Source organism: Rhinatrema bivittatum, chromosome 3 (assembly GCF_901001135.1).
Source record: "Rhinatrema bivittatum chromosome 3, aRhiBiv1.1, whole genome shotgun sequence".
Taxonomy (NCBI): Eukaryota; Metazoa; Chordata; class Amphibia; order Gymnophiona; family Rhinatrematidae; genus Rhinatrema; species Rhinatrema bivittatum.
Genome location: NC_042617.1, coordinates 300,852,784 through 300,870,801, shown reverse-complemented (window position 1 = coordinate 300,870,801; position 18,018 = coordinate 300,852,784). Strand labels below are relative to the sequence as shown.

Below are 18,018 nucleotides of genomic sequence, written 5' to 3'. Positions count from 1 at the left end.
AGCTTTTTTATAATCTTTAAAGGAAGAGATGAGACAAATATGGTGAGGAAGTGAGTTCTATAAGTTTGGGCGTGCTACTGAAAAAGCTCGGTTGCGAGTGATATCCAATCTGGCTGCATTGATTGTAGGAACTTCGAAGAGACATCTGTTAGCAGAGCACAAATGTGGGGGCTAGTTGGTAAATTCTTAGGAATGAGCATAGCCAAACAGAGAAGAGATTATAAATAAGGTTGTGTAGTATGGAAAGCACTTTATATTGTATACAGTATTGGATTGGTAGCCAGTGAAGAGATTGTAGAATGGGTGTAATATGAGTTGTGCGAGAAGTCTTGGTAAGTAGGTGAGCTGCAGAATTTTGTATTAGTTGGAGCAGTCCGACGGAGGAATACGGAAGACCAAAATAAAGTTACAGTAATCTAATGTTGTTAGAATGAGTGATTGTAATACTAAGCGGAAATCTGAGGGATATAGTAATGGTTTCAGTTTTCTGAATAAATGAATTTTATATAATGATTTTTTTGTTTTTTTTGTTTACTACAGAGGAAATGTTTGAGTTGAAAGATAAACTAGAGTCAATCAGTATTCCGAGGTTTCATGCACAGTTAGTGGTAGGTATGGTACAATTTTCGAAGATTAAGTTTAAGAAGAGGAAGTATGATAAATTGTGGAAAGGAGCACTTATTCTGTTTTGGAGGCATTTAATTTGAGGCGGTTGTGAAATTACCTAAAAACTATAAAAACCTGGTTAAGATGAATTAAAGATAAGGTATTTTGCCAAACTTTGACAAAAATGTTTTCCATGCCGGGCTCCATCTGATGATGTCACCCATCTGTGAGGGACTACCATACTGCTTGTCTAGGAGAACTAAAAGGTTTTAATAATGCACGCACTTTGAATCTTTTCCGTTGGAAAGGAAACAGTAGAACAAGGGGTCACGAAATGAAACTCTAGGGAGGATGACCCAGAACCAATGTCAGGAAATATTTCTTAATGGAAAAGGTGGCAGATACCTGGAATGCCCTTCAGGAGGTGGTGAACACGAAAACAGTCTAAGAATTCAAAAGGGGCATGGGTTAAACCAGTGGTTCCCAACCCTGTCCTGGGGACCCCCTAGCCAGTCAGGTTTTCAGGATTATCCACCCGACTGGCTAACCACCATGAATATGCATGGTGGATATCCTGAAAAACCGACTGGTAGGATCCCCAGGACAGGGTTGGGAACCACTGGGTTAAACAGTGTGGGTCCCTAAAGGCTGGAGGTCGGAAATGAAGAGTGCATGGGGATAACCTGCTCAGTTGCAGTCACTACAGTTAACAATATGCATAGGGATTATTACCTTTTAATCAATGACCTTGATTCTTTTGACACAACTACTCTCCTACTTTGACGGCATGGGGGAAAAGGGAAGTTGGATTCAGAGGACATCTAATTTGGGCCCTGACTTTTATACTATGGGGTACTGATATGAGACATAAGGGAAAAGGCACAGGACTGCTTCTACAGCCAAGTTCAAAAGCAAAACTTGTCAAGCAGCATTGTCTGAAGTAAGAAGGCTCCCCACCTGGTAAAAATGTTGCTTTGTTGGGCCACTTTAGTGGGGGATAGACAAGTTTACCATCATACTTCTTTTTTACATACCAATTGCTTTCTACCTGGGGTGGATAGGGCTGAAATAAGGAGATGGTAGTGGGAGAGAAGTATAACTAAGCTTGGGCAAATGTGGAATGGACAAATGATGATTACCTTTTCTGAATTGCAGAAGTCATACCCTCTGCTACCAAAAGATATTTTTGCCTATAAACAAATGGCCCATTATTTTATTACAGAGAACTGCTCTTATGATTTATTAAAAGGGAAAACTGTAAAATTTTGTGAGCAAGCTAATTCACTTAAAAGCCCCTTTCTCACATATATGCACTTCTAAAGGCCGACTCTGTGGCCAAGATGTCATCAGCTAATATGGGAAGGGGACTTTGGTGCACCAATGGATGACAGCACATGGGATCAGTGATATATGGCTATCAGCCGTAGCTCGGTATCCTCTTTAATCAAAGAGAATGGGTACAAGATCATGTATAGGTGGTACCTGATCCCTGAGACTATTTAATATGTCACTGCTTTCTGCCGAGAGTTGTTGGAAGGGATGTGGCCATAGGTGGTGGGAGTGCCCAAAATTGGGGACACTCTGGGAGGAAGTGCTGGTTTTCACAGGAAAGGTACTAGGCTTTACCGTACCTAAAGATCCTAAATTGTGCCCACTGAATATTGCCCAAGAAGTAGGCTCTGTTTCTCAAACCAGTCTGATCACACAGATAGTGACTGACATGATGTGAAATCGCAGCTTGGTGGAAGAGGCAGGAGACACAGACTCTATCCGAAATTATATCAAGGTTGGAGAGAGTGTATTACATGGACCATCTTACATCTAAACGCAATGATAGATTACCTGCATTCTGGAAGATATGGGAACCATACTTAAATTGGAAAAGTATGGCATAATCACAGCATAATCAGAATATAGGGGTGGGATGGGGGGTATTGGAAAGTGAATAGAAAAAAATAATACTGAGGCTTCAGAGATAGTAATTCACCTGTATTAGTGATAGATAAAGAGTGTTTATTATACCACTTGATGTTACTTATTATTGCTTGTTATATTTCTTGGATATTCAATAAAAATTCAAATTATTAAAAAAATAAATAAATATTGCTTTAATATATACAGCTTGGCGTAACCTGCACGAACGGCATTTAATATCCTTACCAGAAACATAGGGGTAACCTGCACAGAGTGGCAGTTACTACCATAAGAATCTTGCTGGCAGACTGGATGGACTATTTGGTCTTTTTCTGTCAATACTATGTTAACTATGTTAAACCTCTGAATAAAATTCAATGGTTTTTTTGCTGAACAAGCAGCATGCAAGAATAGGTTAAAATCTTTATAAAGAGTAAGGACAGAAGAAATGGGTCCACCAAATTTTCAAGAGTATTATATGTGTATTTAGCACAGGAATGCAGACCCACACCTAGCCAACATTAGGATGAGTTTGAGAAAGTAGAGAGGAGAATAAAGCAGATATGATTGCCCTGGGAAGCAGTAGATGTTAGACAGTATGGAGCAGCAACTTCTTCAAATCAATGGTGGTTATATTATAGAAGATGGGGACATGAAAGGATTACAGGGGTATACGCCTACTTTGGCACGTATCAAATTGACAAGTTTGTGGCAGTAAAAAATGAGGGATTCAATATAGCAATCCACCCTTCAGACTTTTTCCACAGCTTTTTGTTGATTGTTTTTTTTTTGTTAAGGGGAAGAATTCAAAAAGTAATTTGCTCTTCAGCAATTCCCACTGAATAAGTTTTCAGATAAGAGCATTTGCATTAGCAAGAGAAAAACAAACTGAGAATTCTAAAAGCCCCACCATTGGTGGAAAGAATGGTATTTGGAGAGGATACTCAGAAAGGGCAGATAAGTTGGATATATAAGCTATTAGTTGGTTGGAGGATATACATAACCAATAGTCAAAATTTGGGAGAGAGACTGGTGACAGTTGGGAGGTAGAAATTGTAGAGGTGTGGAAGTGCTCAATTTCAGCAAATATTGATGAACAGCAATACCATATCCTTCAAAGAGCTTACCTAACTCCTGCAAGATTACATCCTATCAATAGAGCTCATTCAGAGATGTGCTGGCAGGAGTGTGGAGAAATTGGGCACCTTACACATATTTCGTGTCCCTGGCTATAGCAGCATATTGGAAGGAGGTGAAGAGATCAACTGAAGTGATAAAGACAAAAAATCCCATATGACTCTAGAAAGCAGAGTTACTTACCTATAACAAGTGTTCTCCAAGGACAGCAGGATGTTAGTTCTCACACATGGGTGACATCAGATGGAGTACTGATGCAGAAAACTTATGTCAAAGTTTCTAGAACTTTGACTAGGCACACTGAGCCCAATACCATGCGTCCGTGCAGGGTCCCTCTCCAGTTTCATAACATAGAATTATAATTAAAATAAAAATAGGAGAAGCCCCAACAATGCGGGGTGGCGGATGGGTTTCGTGAGAACTAAGATCCTGCTGTCCTCGGAGAAAACATGTTACAGGTAAGCAGCTCTTTCTCCAAGGACAAGCAGGATGGTAGTCCTCACACATGGGTGAATCCCTAGCTACAGGCTGCTCCCCAACACTAAAGGGGACCAAGACACCCAAAGGAGGTGCCAATGGGCACAACACCAGTGCTGTTGGTAACAGAGGGGGAGACAGCCTGAACCTTAGGTTGGGACAGTTGGATTCTACACTTCAAACAGATTCCGAAGGACAGACTGGCCGAACCTACTGTTGTCAGCCATCCCTATCCAGACAGTAATGAGATGCGAATGTGTGGAGAGAACTCTACTTCGCAGCCTAGCAGATTGCCTCAATGGGAACTGCTTGCAAGTGGGCCACCAACGATGCCATGATTGACAAAATGAGCTTTGACAGGACCCCCAAGATGCAGTTCCGCCTGGGTATAACAGAAGGAGATGCAATCTACTAGCCAATTGGATAGTGAGTTTGGCAACGGCAACACATTACTTATTCCTATTGAAATAAATTAAAAGTGTGATGAAATGTATGGGCTTCTGTCCACTCCAGATAGAAGGCTAAGGCTCACTTGCAGTCCAAACTGTACAATGCTTGATCGCCTTGGTGAGAATGGAGCCTGGGAATGTTGGCAGGATGATTGACTGGTTAGGAAGAAAGTTCATCACCACCTTAGGCAGGAACTTAGGGTGTTTACATTAAGTTTTATCATAACAGGGTGATCTTAATGTGGATAAGTTACTAAGGCCTGAAGTTTGCTGACCCTGCGCACTGAGGTGACCACCACCGAAATTATGACCTTCCAGGTCAGGTACTTCTGGTCACAGGTGTGCAGCGGCTCGAAAAGAGCTTTCATCAACTGAGCTAACATCACGTTGAGGTCCCAAGACACAGCGGGAGGCCTTAGGGAAGGTTTCAATTGAAGCAGGCCCTGCATGAAATGTACCACTATAGGCTGTAGAGAGATAGGCATACCATCTACACCTTGGTGGTATGCGCCAACTACACTGAGATGAACTCTAACGCAGTTGGTCTTTAAGCCAGCTTCCAATTAGTGTAGAAGGTAGTCAAGCAGTTTTTTTTTTATGTGGGGTAGGAGAACAGATCTAGGGCCTTCTGCTCACATCACATGGAAAATCTCCTCCACTTCAGTCCATAGAACTTTCTAGTGGAAAGCTTTCTGGAAGCCACTAGGACCCAAAATATATCCTCTGAAAGATGAAGCGGCTGCAGGATTAAACTCGTAACGTCCAAGCTGTGAACGATAGGGCCTGGTGGTTGGGATGCTGCAGCCTGCCTTGATCTTGCGTGATGAGATCTTGGGAAGTCTCCAGACTGATCGGTCTGCAGACAGATAACTCCCATAGAAGAGAAAACCAGACCTTCACAGAGTGTGATGGGCTATGAGGATCATAATCCCCCCTGGCCTCGTAAACCTTCAAAAGAGTCTTTGCCACTAAGGGAATCTGAGGATATGCATACAGAAGACCCTTGCCCCAATGATGGGCAAGGACATCAGTGGCTGGTTTGCCATCTGACCTGTACAGAAAGTAGAATCGAGGCATCTTCCTGTTGCAGGGGGACGTGAACAGATCTATGTCGTTTCCCACAGAATCAGAATATCCAATTTGCTTGCCCCTGATCCAGGGATCACTCGTGGGGTCTGAAGACTCGACTCAGCTGTCCACTACCACCTTCTCCATCCTGGCCAGGTACATGGCCCTAAGCACCATCCCCTGGGTCAAGGCCCACGAACAGATCTGGACTGCTTCCTGACACAAGAGGTACAATCCCGTGCCTCCCTGCTTGTTGACATACCATATGGCTACCTGGTTTTTGGTTTCAATCAGGCCAACTTTGTTTGACAGCCAATCTCTGAAAGCCCATAATGCGTACCTGATCACCCAAAACTCCAGGAAGTTGATTTGACATGAGTGTTCCTGAGCAGACCAGAGACCCTGAGGTGCTGAGTCCAGCTACATGAGCTCCACCCCCAATCCGTGGTTAGGACAATTTGGGTAGGGGGACTTCAAAAAGAGAACCCCGTTCCAGATTTGAAAGTACTCGCCATCAGGACAATGAGTTCCGAAGAGACAGGGTGACTCGGATGCAATCCTAGAGGCTCTGAGTGACCTGACGCCATTGCAACCTCAAGGTTCATTGGGCTTCGCACATGTGTAAACGTGCCAAGGGAGTGCCATGAACGGTTTGCAGCCATATGGCCCAACACCCTCAACATGTGCCAGGCAGACACCTGCTGGCTCTGTTGAATCTCTGCAGCAATGGTTGTCAAGGTGACAGCCTTCTGGCAAAGAAGGAAGGCTTGAGCTGTGTCTAGCAGGGCTCCTATGAAGTCCAATTAAGGTGACCGGGTGAGATAGACTTTGGATAGTTTAGAACTAACCCTAGTGACTCCAACACCTGGATGGTCAAACGCATGGACCTGAAGGCCCCTTCCAGGAACGTGCTCTTGACCAGCCAATCATCCAGATACGGGAAAACATGCATACCCAGCCTGCGGAGGTGCACTGCCACCACGGCCAGGCATTTTGTAAAGACCCATGGGGTTGATGCAAGCCCAAACGGCAATACCCACCAAAAATCAGCCCCTTCCTGTGACAGGGAAAGATCTCGATATAAGTGTATCCATCCTTTAGGTCGAAGGAGCATAGCCAGTCCCATTTTTGCAAAAGGGGGATCAAGGTACCCAGGGAAACCATCTTGAATCCTGCCCCTCTTTGCCCTGGTAGTATGGCTTCGACCGCTCTGGCCATTAAAGAGGAGAGCTCCGGACTTTCGGTGATGACGTCACCACGACCGGCAGGGAAAACTTGAGCTCCGCGGGTCCCCCCCCCCCGATAACCCTCGGACTGACGGCGATTTTAAAAGCCTTTGCCTCGGGGACCTTAGGCAATCGATGGGGCCCCGAGGCTGTCTATATTAAGTTTGTGGGCGCCGGATGCTGATTGATTTGGTCCGGGAGTGAAGCTGATGCGGCGTGGCCAAGATGGCGGCTGCCATGCTGCACGGCTTGCTCGTTTAGCAGCCGTAACAACGTGGCCCAGCGGCGTTTTCGCAAAAGAGACCCAAGAATGCCCTCCGGAGGGTCAGAGGACCTGCCAGTATGTCTGGAGCAGCAGTGACTTGCAGGGACAGTGAGTGACTTGCAGGGGCTGTGACCACGAGGGATGCTGCGGACCAGTTTATAGCTACCTTGCCTGCTGCAGGGGAAGAATAACAGCTAGTCATCGTAGAGGCGCCTTCTAAGTTATCGTTGAGGGGGTGGTTTGTTGATGACTCTGGCTCCTGTTTATGGATATTTCCCTGCATTTGCTGATCAAAGCGACGAATCTTAAGTTTTGATCACGGGAAATTGTTCTGGCCTGACTTTGCCATGATACCTGTGGCGTTGAAGTGAAGCTGGAGTGTTGGGGTCCTCTAGTCTGTGGGTCCACGGGGCTCCATAATGATCCCCAAGTGCTGTTGATCTAGCCTGACAGTTTGAAAATGTTCAGTAGTTGTGTCGGGGGGGGGGGGGTCTAGACGGGGGTTCCTCTCTCCATTGCTCCAGAAGTGGAGGGGGGGGGGGGGGGGGGGGAGTGGCTCTGAGCCTCTTGGGGCAAGCAATTGTGTTGTGGGTTCTGTGGGTATGTGGGCTGATATGGATGTGGTATGTTTGGTGTGAATGTTGTGTTAGGGGTAAGAAGTTAGGTTTGTTGGGGTCGGGGTGGGGGGAGGGTGGGAAACCCTGGTGGCATCCCCTCAAGATGGTACTAAGGCAGTTTTTTATGGCTAATGGCCTATGTCCTTTGCTGTTTTTTCCCTATGATACCGGTGGCTTAGGCTGGGGAGCCCCTATTTTTGCAACCATTTCGGCGCATCCTCTTGGTGATGCTCGTTAAGTAACCCTTGTTATGGCCACGGTAAAATGTACATGGCATACACTCCCCTATCAAACAGAAGAAACTATTAATGGCTTTCAAAACGCATGGGATTGCAGGTGTGTTTCCTTCAAGAGACCCACCTTTCAGCGAGTGAACATTCCAAGCTACTACAGAGAGAATGGTGGGCAGTGTGTTTCTCCTTATACTCATCCCGAAGAGCGAGGGGTGGGCTATACTAATTCATAAACAACTGCTTTTCAGTCAGAAAGAGTATGGCAAGACCCTGAAGGACGTTATGTTATAGTCCAAGGATTGTGTAACCAGCAAAGAGTGGCCTTATGTAACGTATATGCTCCTAATGTATATCAGCATGCATTTTTTACTCGTCTCCTGAGGATCTTAGGTGAGCTTACGGACTGTGCATTGCTGGTGGGAGGGGACTTTAAAGTTGGAAGACTGCAAACCTACTAAACCCATGATATACATAAGGTCCCCAACTTTTTATGCCAGGGAACTGCACCTACTGGACATATGGAGGGCATAACACCTGGGAGAACAGGACTACACATTTTTTTTCTCATCCTCACGGGTCTTATTCCCGTTTGGACTACTTTTGATCTCGGAATTCCTGTTCCCCAGGGTGACAACCGCTACCATAGGCACCTTTGCCCTATCGGATCATACGCTGGTTTCTGTCACGGTGTCATTTGGACGCTTACCTAAAGTTCCTTTTTCTTGGCGCATGTCTCCGGGCTTGTTTTTGGATAAGGAGTTCTCCCGCTTCCTTTCAGACCGCTGGGAAGACTATATGCTTTATAACAACACGCCTGGTATTATGCCACGGGTTTTGTGGGAGGCCGGAAAGGTAGTTATGTGGGGCTACATTATAGCCTATGTTGCTACCCAGAATAAGAAGCGTAACGCTGAGATTCTTAAGCTAACAGAGGAACTGAAACAGGCGCAACTCAGGCATATTAACACAATGTCGGAGCTTAGCAAACGTGAAGTAGAGGAACTGAGGGAAACACTGCACGCGCTATTGTTCTAATGAGCATCCAAATCTATGAGATATTATAAATATCAGTTGTACAGATATGGTAATCGGCCCAGTAAAATGTTGGCTAGTTTGGTTAGAGCGCGGGGCCCCAAATCTCTTATCACTAGTATTAAAGATAGAAATTGGACCAGCCAGACAGCCTCTGTAGCCATTACAGCCCATTTCCTTGACTATTACAGCGGGCTTTATGGGAAAAAGGCTAGTCATCTCCCCTCCAGAGAGTCTCTTTTCTAACTTTCCTTGGCCAAAGCTCACCGAGGTGCAGCTCCTTTCGTTAAATATGCCCATAACTGATTCTGAAATCCATGCCATTATACATGGCCTTAAATTGGGAAAGGCGGCTGGCCCAGATGGCCTCTGGCCAGAGTTCTACAAGATTTTGAAATTTCCCATTTTGCCAGCACTGCGACCATATTATAATGGTTTAGTTCAGGGGACCCCAGTTACGCCCATGGAAAATCAATCCACTAGTGTTACTCCCTAAACCTGGGAAAGATTTGCAAGAAGCGGGCTCGTATAGGCCCATATCTCTCATCAATGGGGATTTTAAAATACTGGCGGCAGTGCTGGCGGCCAGATTAAGTCTTCTTCTGTGATTCATGGAGACCAAACAGGCTTTATTAAAGGGTGCCAGGGAGTTAAAAATGTGAGGCGCTTGATTGGCCTTTTAAATTTTCATCCTCTGACTGAGGCCCTGGTGTTGAGCTTGGATGCAGAGAAAGCCTTTGATTCCCTTTCATGGGACTATTTGTTTTGGGCTCTACAAGCATATGGAATATCGGGCGCCTTTCTATCTTGGCTGCAGGCACTGTATGCTAGTCCCAGTGCCCGGTTACTTATCAATGGTACCTTGTCAGAATCTTTCCCTATTTTATGTGGGGTGCGTCAGGGATGCCCCCTGTCTCCCTTGCTATTTGTATTAGCCATAAAGCTTCTGGCTATCAAGCTACGATTGGAGGATGGGTTCCGGGGCATCCGCATCGGCCGTCATCAGCTGAAATTAGCACTGTTCGCTGATGATATCCTGCTGTTTGTGGGGCAACCCCAGACTAGCATCTCTGTTATCATTCAATGTTTTCATGTTTTTCAATCCATTACAGGCCTGACTTAATTTTTCCAAATCGGAGGCGCTTGCCCTGGACCCCGGAGTGCAACACAATTTGCCGGGAGAGTTCCCGTTTGTGTGGGCTCAAAATAAAATGAAATACTTGGGGGTTTGGATATCCTGAGATCCTCTTGATCTTTATGCCCTGAATATAAAAAACACATTAGGAGAATTGGATGCTCAACTCAAAGCTTGGCGCTCTTTACTTCTTTCCCTTTTTGGCAGAAGCGCCCTCCTTAAGACAGTGGCTCATGCCTAAGCTGCTTTATAAATTGCATATGTTGCCCTGCTGGCTTACAAACAGAGATATACAGTGGGTTGCAGTCTTCCTTTCAAAAGTTTCTGTGGGCAGGGAAGAAAGCGAGGTTACGCTAATCAGGTGTTGATGTCTCAGAGGTGGGAGGGGGGCTTTGGCCTACCGGATGTTCGGTTATACAACCTGCCTGCCAACTCAGATATGTGGGGGAATGGCTCCTTGATGAGTATGCATATTGTGAAGATGGCCTGATTATTAGCATGGTCGCCCATGGTCCCCTTTGTACCTGATCCTGGCCAGCCCTGCGGCTTATCGGACCTTAACTATCCCCCGCAGTTTGGTGGCAGCCATGTCGTCAGGCTTGGCGCTGGTTGCGGTCACGAGGGGGAGTGGCTGGACTTCCATCTCTCTTCATGCCCTTAATGGGTATTTTCCCCCAGGCCGCCAACAACCATTTTCTTTTTGATGCCTGGCTGCAGAAAGGTTTGGCATTCATTTTCACTTTATGTTAATGACTCGCCAACAGTACATGATTTTGCATCTTGGCCAGAGACTATGATTTACCAGCCAAACATTTTTATGCATACTTGCAAACTCGTCATTACCTCCAATCTTTTCATTGGACTGAGGAGTCCTTTCGTCAGGAATCAGCTTTCACACAACGTTTCTTTGATGGGGCGCTAAAATGTAACACTATTAAAGGCTGGTGTGTTTGGCAGAACTTATCGCTCTATGCCGCATGTGGCTTCTTTAGCCTGGTACTGGACTGAGGCATGGGCCATGACTATCACTACTCCATACTTGCTTTCATGTTTCAAGCTTATGCCCAAAAGCCTATCTGACCTCTCTCTTCAAGAGCTACAATTCAAGCTTTTGCATCACATTTTTTGTGACTATGTTTCGTCGCTGCCGGATGGGGAGGTTACCCTCCCCTAAATGTATTAAATGTCATCAAGCGACGGGTACTTTGGCACATAGGTTGTTTACTTGCCCTATTCTAAAAGCATTTTGGACGAATGTGCTTGCAGTAGTCGCCCAATGCACGGGCTCCTCTATTGGTTGGACGGGCAAGTTACTTCTTTCGGGATTAAGGGGTGCTCTCCCTTCTTATAAGTTGTCCTTGGATAAATTTGGCCATACTGCAATATTGCTGGTATGCCGAACGATCTTAGCTGACTAGATAACACCAGACTCGCCTCCCAATCTGCGGGCTTGGTTTGGACGACTGGCCTTTTCAATGCAAATGGAGCGGCTGGTCGCCCTGAATAATAAGGAACGGGACTCGATCTACCAGTCTTGTTGGTCTACTTGTTATGCCCTTTTGCCGTTGGATCTCCAATCCACTTTAACTGCCACTGGATATCATTCTTCTTGGAAGTGAGTGGATTTCTAGCAACTCCTGGACGGTCGGGTGCCTTGACACTTGCTCTGAGTTCACTATAAGCTATGATGGGGATTGAACTTGGTTCAACTTGAAATCTCTTCTCAACAAATGTTTGGCAATGTTTACTATGGAGGGGTTGTCTCCCAGGGTAGGGTGGGGGTGGTGAGTAGTGTGAGGAATGTCTGTGGTTGTCCATGATGTGACTGGGCGGTGGGTTATGGTTTGAATTTAATCTGCTTCTCTTGGTCCGAAGGACCTTAAAAGGAGAGTACATGGGGTTTTGTTACACAGTTGACTTTGTTATGTTGGGAGATTGCTCTGGTATTGAACCATGGTGTTACTATTGGACTCCCACTGTGCTTCCTTTGCCCCAAAGTCTGGTTTTGATTATCCCTGTGTTGCTCTTTAATAAAAATGATTTTGACAAAAAACAAAAAAAAAAAAAAAAGAAGGAGGAGAGCTCCACTAGTAGTACCTCCTGATGCACTACCGGTCCCAAGATTGGCACAGAGGGCAATTTGGTGGGACACTTAATAGATTCAATTCACAGACAATGGACAGAACCAACTGGTCCAAGGTTACACTGGGCCACTGGTTCACAAAGAACCGCAGCCTGCCCCTGATTGGAGGGTCCACTGCACTGGATATGGGCAACTGGCCTATGCTCCCTACAAGCCAGTCAGAATCCCATCCCCAGAGTCAACTGAGGAGCTGCCTGGGCCTTGAGGGCACTCTGCTGCCTAGGACAGCCACGGGACCCCTGATGGTTTTGACAGGAGTAAGAAGCCAGAGGATAGTACTTTCTTTGGTGAAAAGTGACTTCCTTGGCCAGTGTCTCACTAGCCTCCTACAAGAGGACAGGTCAGGAGTACTGGCTGAGAGTTGAAGGGTTACATGGCAGTCCCGAAGCATCACTCACCCTCTTCCCAAAGAGATTCTCTCCAGTACACAGCACGTCAGCGAGTTGTTCCTGTACCTCTGGTCGGAGATCGGAGGCTTGCAGCTACTGCGGGCGCCAATTCCTGTTGCAAAGACTCTTGATGCTGTCTCGAAAACATCGTAGGTCGTATGGACCTTGTGTTTTTCATACTCCAGGCCCTTGTGCACCAGCGACATGAGGGTGTGCTGCTGCTGTTGAGGCAGCTGCTCAGCCACCTCCTACAACTACTTCCAGATGTCCTGCAAGTACTAACTGATGTAGAGCTGATAGGTAGCAATGTGGGCAATGAGCATGATGCCTTGAAAAACCTTCCTCCCAAGAGCATTCATCGTTCTATAGTCCTTCTCCTCAGAGCGCCAAGGAACGAGTCAGAGTGCTTGGCTCTCTTAAGGATGGATTAGACTACCACTGACTGGTGGGGCAGGTGATGCTTATCAAATCCAGCAGCCTTCTGGACGAGGTAAACCCCGTCTGCCTTATTAATGGGAGGCATTGTGAGGGTGTGTTCCCATATCCTCAGCAGCAATTCCTTAAGGATATCATGTACCAGGACTGCCATGAACTCCGTAAGAGACTCCATGAACTGGAGGATCTCAAGCATTTTGTGCCTGGCATCTTCCTCCATCAATAATTGAAAAGGGATGCAAAGTTTGAGTCCTCAGGTGGAGACTTCCTTTGCTCCTCTGGAAGAGAAAGATCTGAAGGGAGGACCATCAGTCCTCAGAGGACTCCGAAACATCATCCCACCTGGGGTCATAGGTTTCCTCATCCTCACTGTAATTGACAGGAGATGGATCCCTAGGTGCTCGGCCTTCATCCACAGGTGCAGGCACCAGTAGAAAGGGTCTGGGGGCTGTAGACATTGGTGTTTCTGCTGGCCTCTGTGGAGCTTCCTCAGAGGAACCAGAGACTATCACCATATTGGTAATGGGAGGCCTCGGTGCCCCGCTGACCCAGGAACTGATGCCAGCTAGGTCAGTAACGCACCAATGAGCACATTAAGCTTCTCCAAAAGCGGTACAAAGACGGATGGGCACTGGGTCCGGTGCCTTCGGTGCCACAGGAACGCAGCACTGCAGCGCACGGTCCACTGCTAGCTGGACTCTGCGCTCTAGCTCCTCCTCAAATGTTGCCAATGTTAACACCGACTGGGAGGAAGGTGGGACGGCCAGAACTTCTTTGGATCCTCAAGGTGGATCGTTGACTTACATCAGGACCAGTGAACACTTGTCTCAGACTCCAGTACTGATATAGGATTGGCACTCCTTACTGCGGGGTTGCTTCGGGGACATCGCTGAAAAAGCAGGTGCAACACTGTTCATCGACGGGGACCAGTGCCTATGCTTCTTTGGTTTCCCTCGATTCTTGGCCTGATTCTTCCCTGGTGCTGAGGCAGATGACGAGAAATGTCCTCAGCCTAGAGGAGTTAGATGACAGTCTCTGGCGCCCCTGTCCACCGACTGCATCGATGGAAACAAAGGTCCCACTGATGCCGATAGCTTGGTGTCCACTGGTGAGGCTCCTTGGTCCTTCGATGCCAATGCATCTATGCTGATGGCTCAGACTTCGACTCAAAGAGCTGCTCCATTTTATTGAGGCAAAGCAGACATCCCTTTGGGGTCATCTGGGCGCATAAGCAGCAACCCCGGATGTTGTGTGATACCTCCAGGCAGGGGACACACATCTCATGTGATCTGTGATGGACATGGTCCTCTGGCACCAGGGGCATCACCGAAAACTGGACATGACCACGATGGATAAAACAAAAGGGCCATGAATTGAAAATGGTGGCGAAGGGGCATTAATGACAAACAGGCACTGATGTACTGCAACCACAAGGAAGCGACCATGAAAGGAAATTTACCCAAATCGCCGAAAACTCTGAAGGGAGACACTATGGGAGGCCCCCAAGAGGAACCTGATGATGGAACAAAGAAAATTCAGCGAAAAACAAGATAAAAAAATAGCCAAAGTGAGCTCACTCATACTGCGAGGCTTATAGCTCCATGGAAAGAGATTGGCGAGGGACCCTGCATGGACAAGTGTTATAGGGCATGTTCAGTGTGACTAGTCAAACTTCTAGAAACTTTGACATAAGTTTTCCGCATGGGGACTCCATCTGATGATGTCACCCATATATGAGGACTACCATACTGCTTGTCCTCAGAGAATCTTTATTTCATATTTGTACCAAAAACAATACAAAGGAAGAAAACAAGGTGTCTTATAAGGAAATTGTTGATGGGAAAAGTTATTCTAGGAAAAATGTAAGGATCTACCCCCACCCCCAAATTGAGGAGTGGTATGTGGGCATAGCAGTGATGACAAACAGATGTATTGACAGAGAAGATTAAGGGCTGGTCAGAAAAGGTAAAGAAGTTATGTTTGTGAATCAGTCTGTAAGCCAGTAAGCGGAAGCCTGAATTTTCCTTTCATGAAAATACATGGTGAGGGGGGGTTAGAAGGGGTTGGGACATAGTTAGGGAGAAGAGGAGTGTTGAAGGGAGTAGGAGAGCTGGGGATTTTGTTTTGTGCAAGGCTGGAGAATAGGGGAGGGAGAAAAAAAAAAAAGTTGGTATTTATTTATGTTATATTGATGTATACATGCATTTGTTGTATGAATGCTATGTTGTTGAAACTTCAAGTTAAAAAAAACAAACCCAAAAAAAAACCCAAGGGCACAAATATTAAATAGTCCAAAAACCTTGGACTATTAACCTTTAATGTTCCCAAAGCTTCCAATTCTTTGCACTACCTCTCCAACTTTCCCATGCTATGTGGCTTACCTCTTCATTGAGACTCAAAGCACTAAGTAGAGAGTCTAAGTCGTCAAATTCTGCATAACCAAATCCTTTCAACCTCTCGGGATTGCTGGGCTCCCGTGGCAGGCGCACCGCACTGATCTGCAGTCATAGGGAGAAAGAGCAAGAGTTTCATTTTTTAAATATCAAACAGTTTCCTGGCATGGCACTATCTTTTTCTCTATATATTGATGGGTCATAACCAGAGCTGGAAAAATTCTTGGTGCCCAATCACCTAAAATTGGAACCTGGCATCTGTGTCTAGGTCTGAAAGAGAATCTTCTGATGGCAGCCAGGAGGGAGAGGAGCTGCCATCAGTAGTTGGGCAAGTGAGCAATTGGTAGCTAGTGTTAATCTCAAACAGATGAGTAGCTGCCACTTGCCAAAGAGAAGCTGAAGAGGAGAAGGAAGAGCAAGAAAGTTAAGATAAAAAGCAAAAACAGCAACAAAAGAATAAAATGGGAAAAAAAAAAAAAGATTTTTCTCTGGTCTGGTTCATTACAAAAGGGAGGGTAATTTTGTAATGGACTTCTGCAGATAATGCAAGGTTGCTCATCATTAACTGTTTTCCCAGAGATAGCAAGATGAATTAGCCATTACACCTGGGTGACATCATCCGGCAGCACTGGACTCGTCTCTTTTAGCTACTCGAGCTTTGAGCTCTACTGACCCTGTGCAGGAGTTCCTATGCAGGCATTGCCTCGTGAGCCTCCTCAGTCTATGTCATAAATAAATCTAGTTAAGTTACACAAAACTGCTTGTCCAAATTTATTCTCAGTTTTTGAGAGTTTGTCCAGACAGAAATGGGACGTAAATGAGGGAAGGATGTCCAAGTAGAAGCTTTGCAAATGTCCTTGAGGGGCAGCTCTCTAAACATAAGCAACAATAGAAGCCATAGCTCTGACATGATGAGCTTTGGCAGAGTCTGTGATTTGCAATCCTACTAAAGTGTAGCAGTTATAAAATGCATTCTGCTATTGACTGTGATGCCAAATCCGTTAGGGTCGTATGTGATGAATAACTGCAAAGTCTGGCAACCCAGTTGAGTTCTTCTCTCGTAATTTAAGGCATGAAGGGCTCTCTCCTTCACTAAACAATGCACCGAGTACACAAAAAGTTTCAATGCAATAAAGTGCACCCAGTCTAGCGCACAGGTCTACGTGCATTTTGGATGCGCTAGACTAGCGCCTGATGCAATAAGGAGATTAGCATGTCCAAAATGCATGCCCAAACAAATACATAGCAGATAGCCACATTTACATGGAATTTGCATGTGATGAGCACTATTAGCTATTACCCTCCCTTGCAAAAAAATTGATGGGTACCTAACACACACTTTTTAAGACAGCAAATTTAACTCTAGCACCGGAGGTGGCATTAAGTCAATCTGCAAGTCAAGGGCGCAGGAGAAATGAAAAAATATTGTCCTCTGTGATTCCTCCTACTTAGTATTGGTGCGACACTTAAATCTACTGGTTGTGGTATTTAAAAATAAAGCTTTAATGTAATGCTTTGATGTAAAAAAAAAAAAAAAATTCTGGATGCACTATTAGAGAAATTACTTACCTGATAATTTCATTTTCTTTAGTGTAGACAGATAGACTCAGGACCAATGAGATATGCTTCCCTACCAGCAGATGGAGATGAAGTCAGGTTTCAAAGCTGATGTCACCCTACATACACCCCCCTTCTGTGACCTCAGCCGTTCAGTATTCTCTTCAAAAGCAATTGTGGACATACTATTGAAAAAAACTTGATTAAAAACAGATAACCATAACTGTAGTCAAACACTGAACCCCAGTAAAGTTATAGATGCCCCAATCTAGGGACTGGATGACTGTTTACCCGTAATCTCTTAGAATCTATATTCACTCCACAGGCGAATCCTTGGCACTGTTCTTGGGCAGCTATGGGCAGGATGCTGAGTGAGTCTGTCTACACTAAGGAAAACGAAATAATCAGCTAAGTAATTTCTCCATTTCCTACCGTGTAGCCAGATGGATTCAGGACAAATGGGATTTACAAAAGCAACTCCCAATCAGGGCAGGAGGCTGCCCACAGTCAGGTTAACACTGCCCTTGCAAAGGCTGCGTCCTCTCAGTCCTGAACATCCAGGCGATAGAACCTGGAGAAGGTATGCAAGGAAGACTACTTCGCCACTCGGAGACAGCAGTCTAGCTTCTGCCCATGAGACCGCCTGAGCCCTAGTGGACTGAGTTTTTAACCTGAAAGGGTAATGGTTTCCTGCCTCCACAGAGGCTCCCGTGACCATCTCCTTAATCCAGCGAGCTATGGTAGCCCACGATTCACATTCACCCTGCTTCCTTCCACCAGTGAAGGAGAAACAGGCGGTCCATCTTTCAGACTGGTTCTGAAATTTCCAGATACCGCATCAAAAGCCTACTGACATTCAAATGACAGAGGAGGCGATATTCTTCCACATCCTTGTCCTTATCTAAGTATGGTAATGAAATGGACTGATTCAAATGAAAGTCC

The 18,018-nt window shown here is 45.7% G+C and overlaps 1 protein-coding gene across 2 annotated transcripts in view; it reads right to left on the bottom strand.

Moving 5' to 3' along the window:
* The window catches only part of EIF4B (eukaryotic translation initiation factor 4B), a 214,357-nt gene that overhangs the window by 124,648 nt on the left and 71,691 nt on the right, over positions 1-18,018 (bottom strand). For both annotated transcript variants that reach the window (XM_029595046.1, XM_029595048.1), the window contains exon 4: positions 15,508-15,624. In XM_029595046.1, coding sequence (XP_029450906.1) covers positions 15,508-15,624 — 117 coding nt within the window. The remainder of the gene's footprint in view (positions 1-15,507; positions 15,625-18,018) is intronic.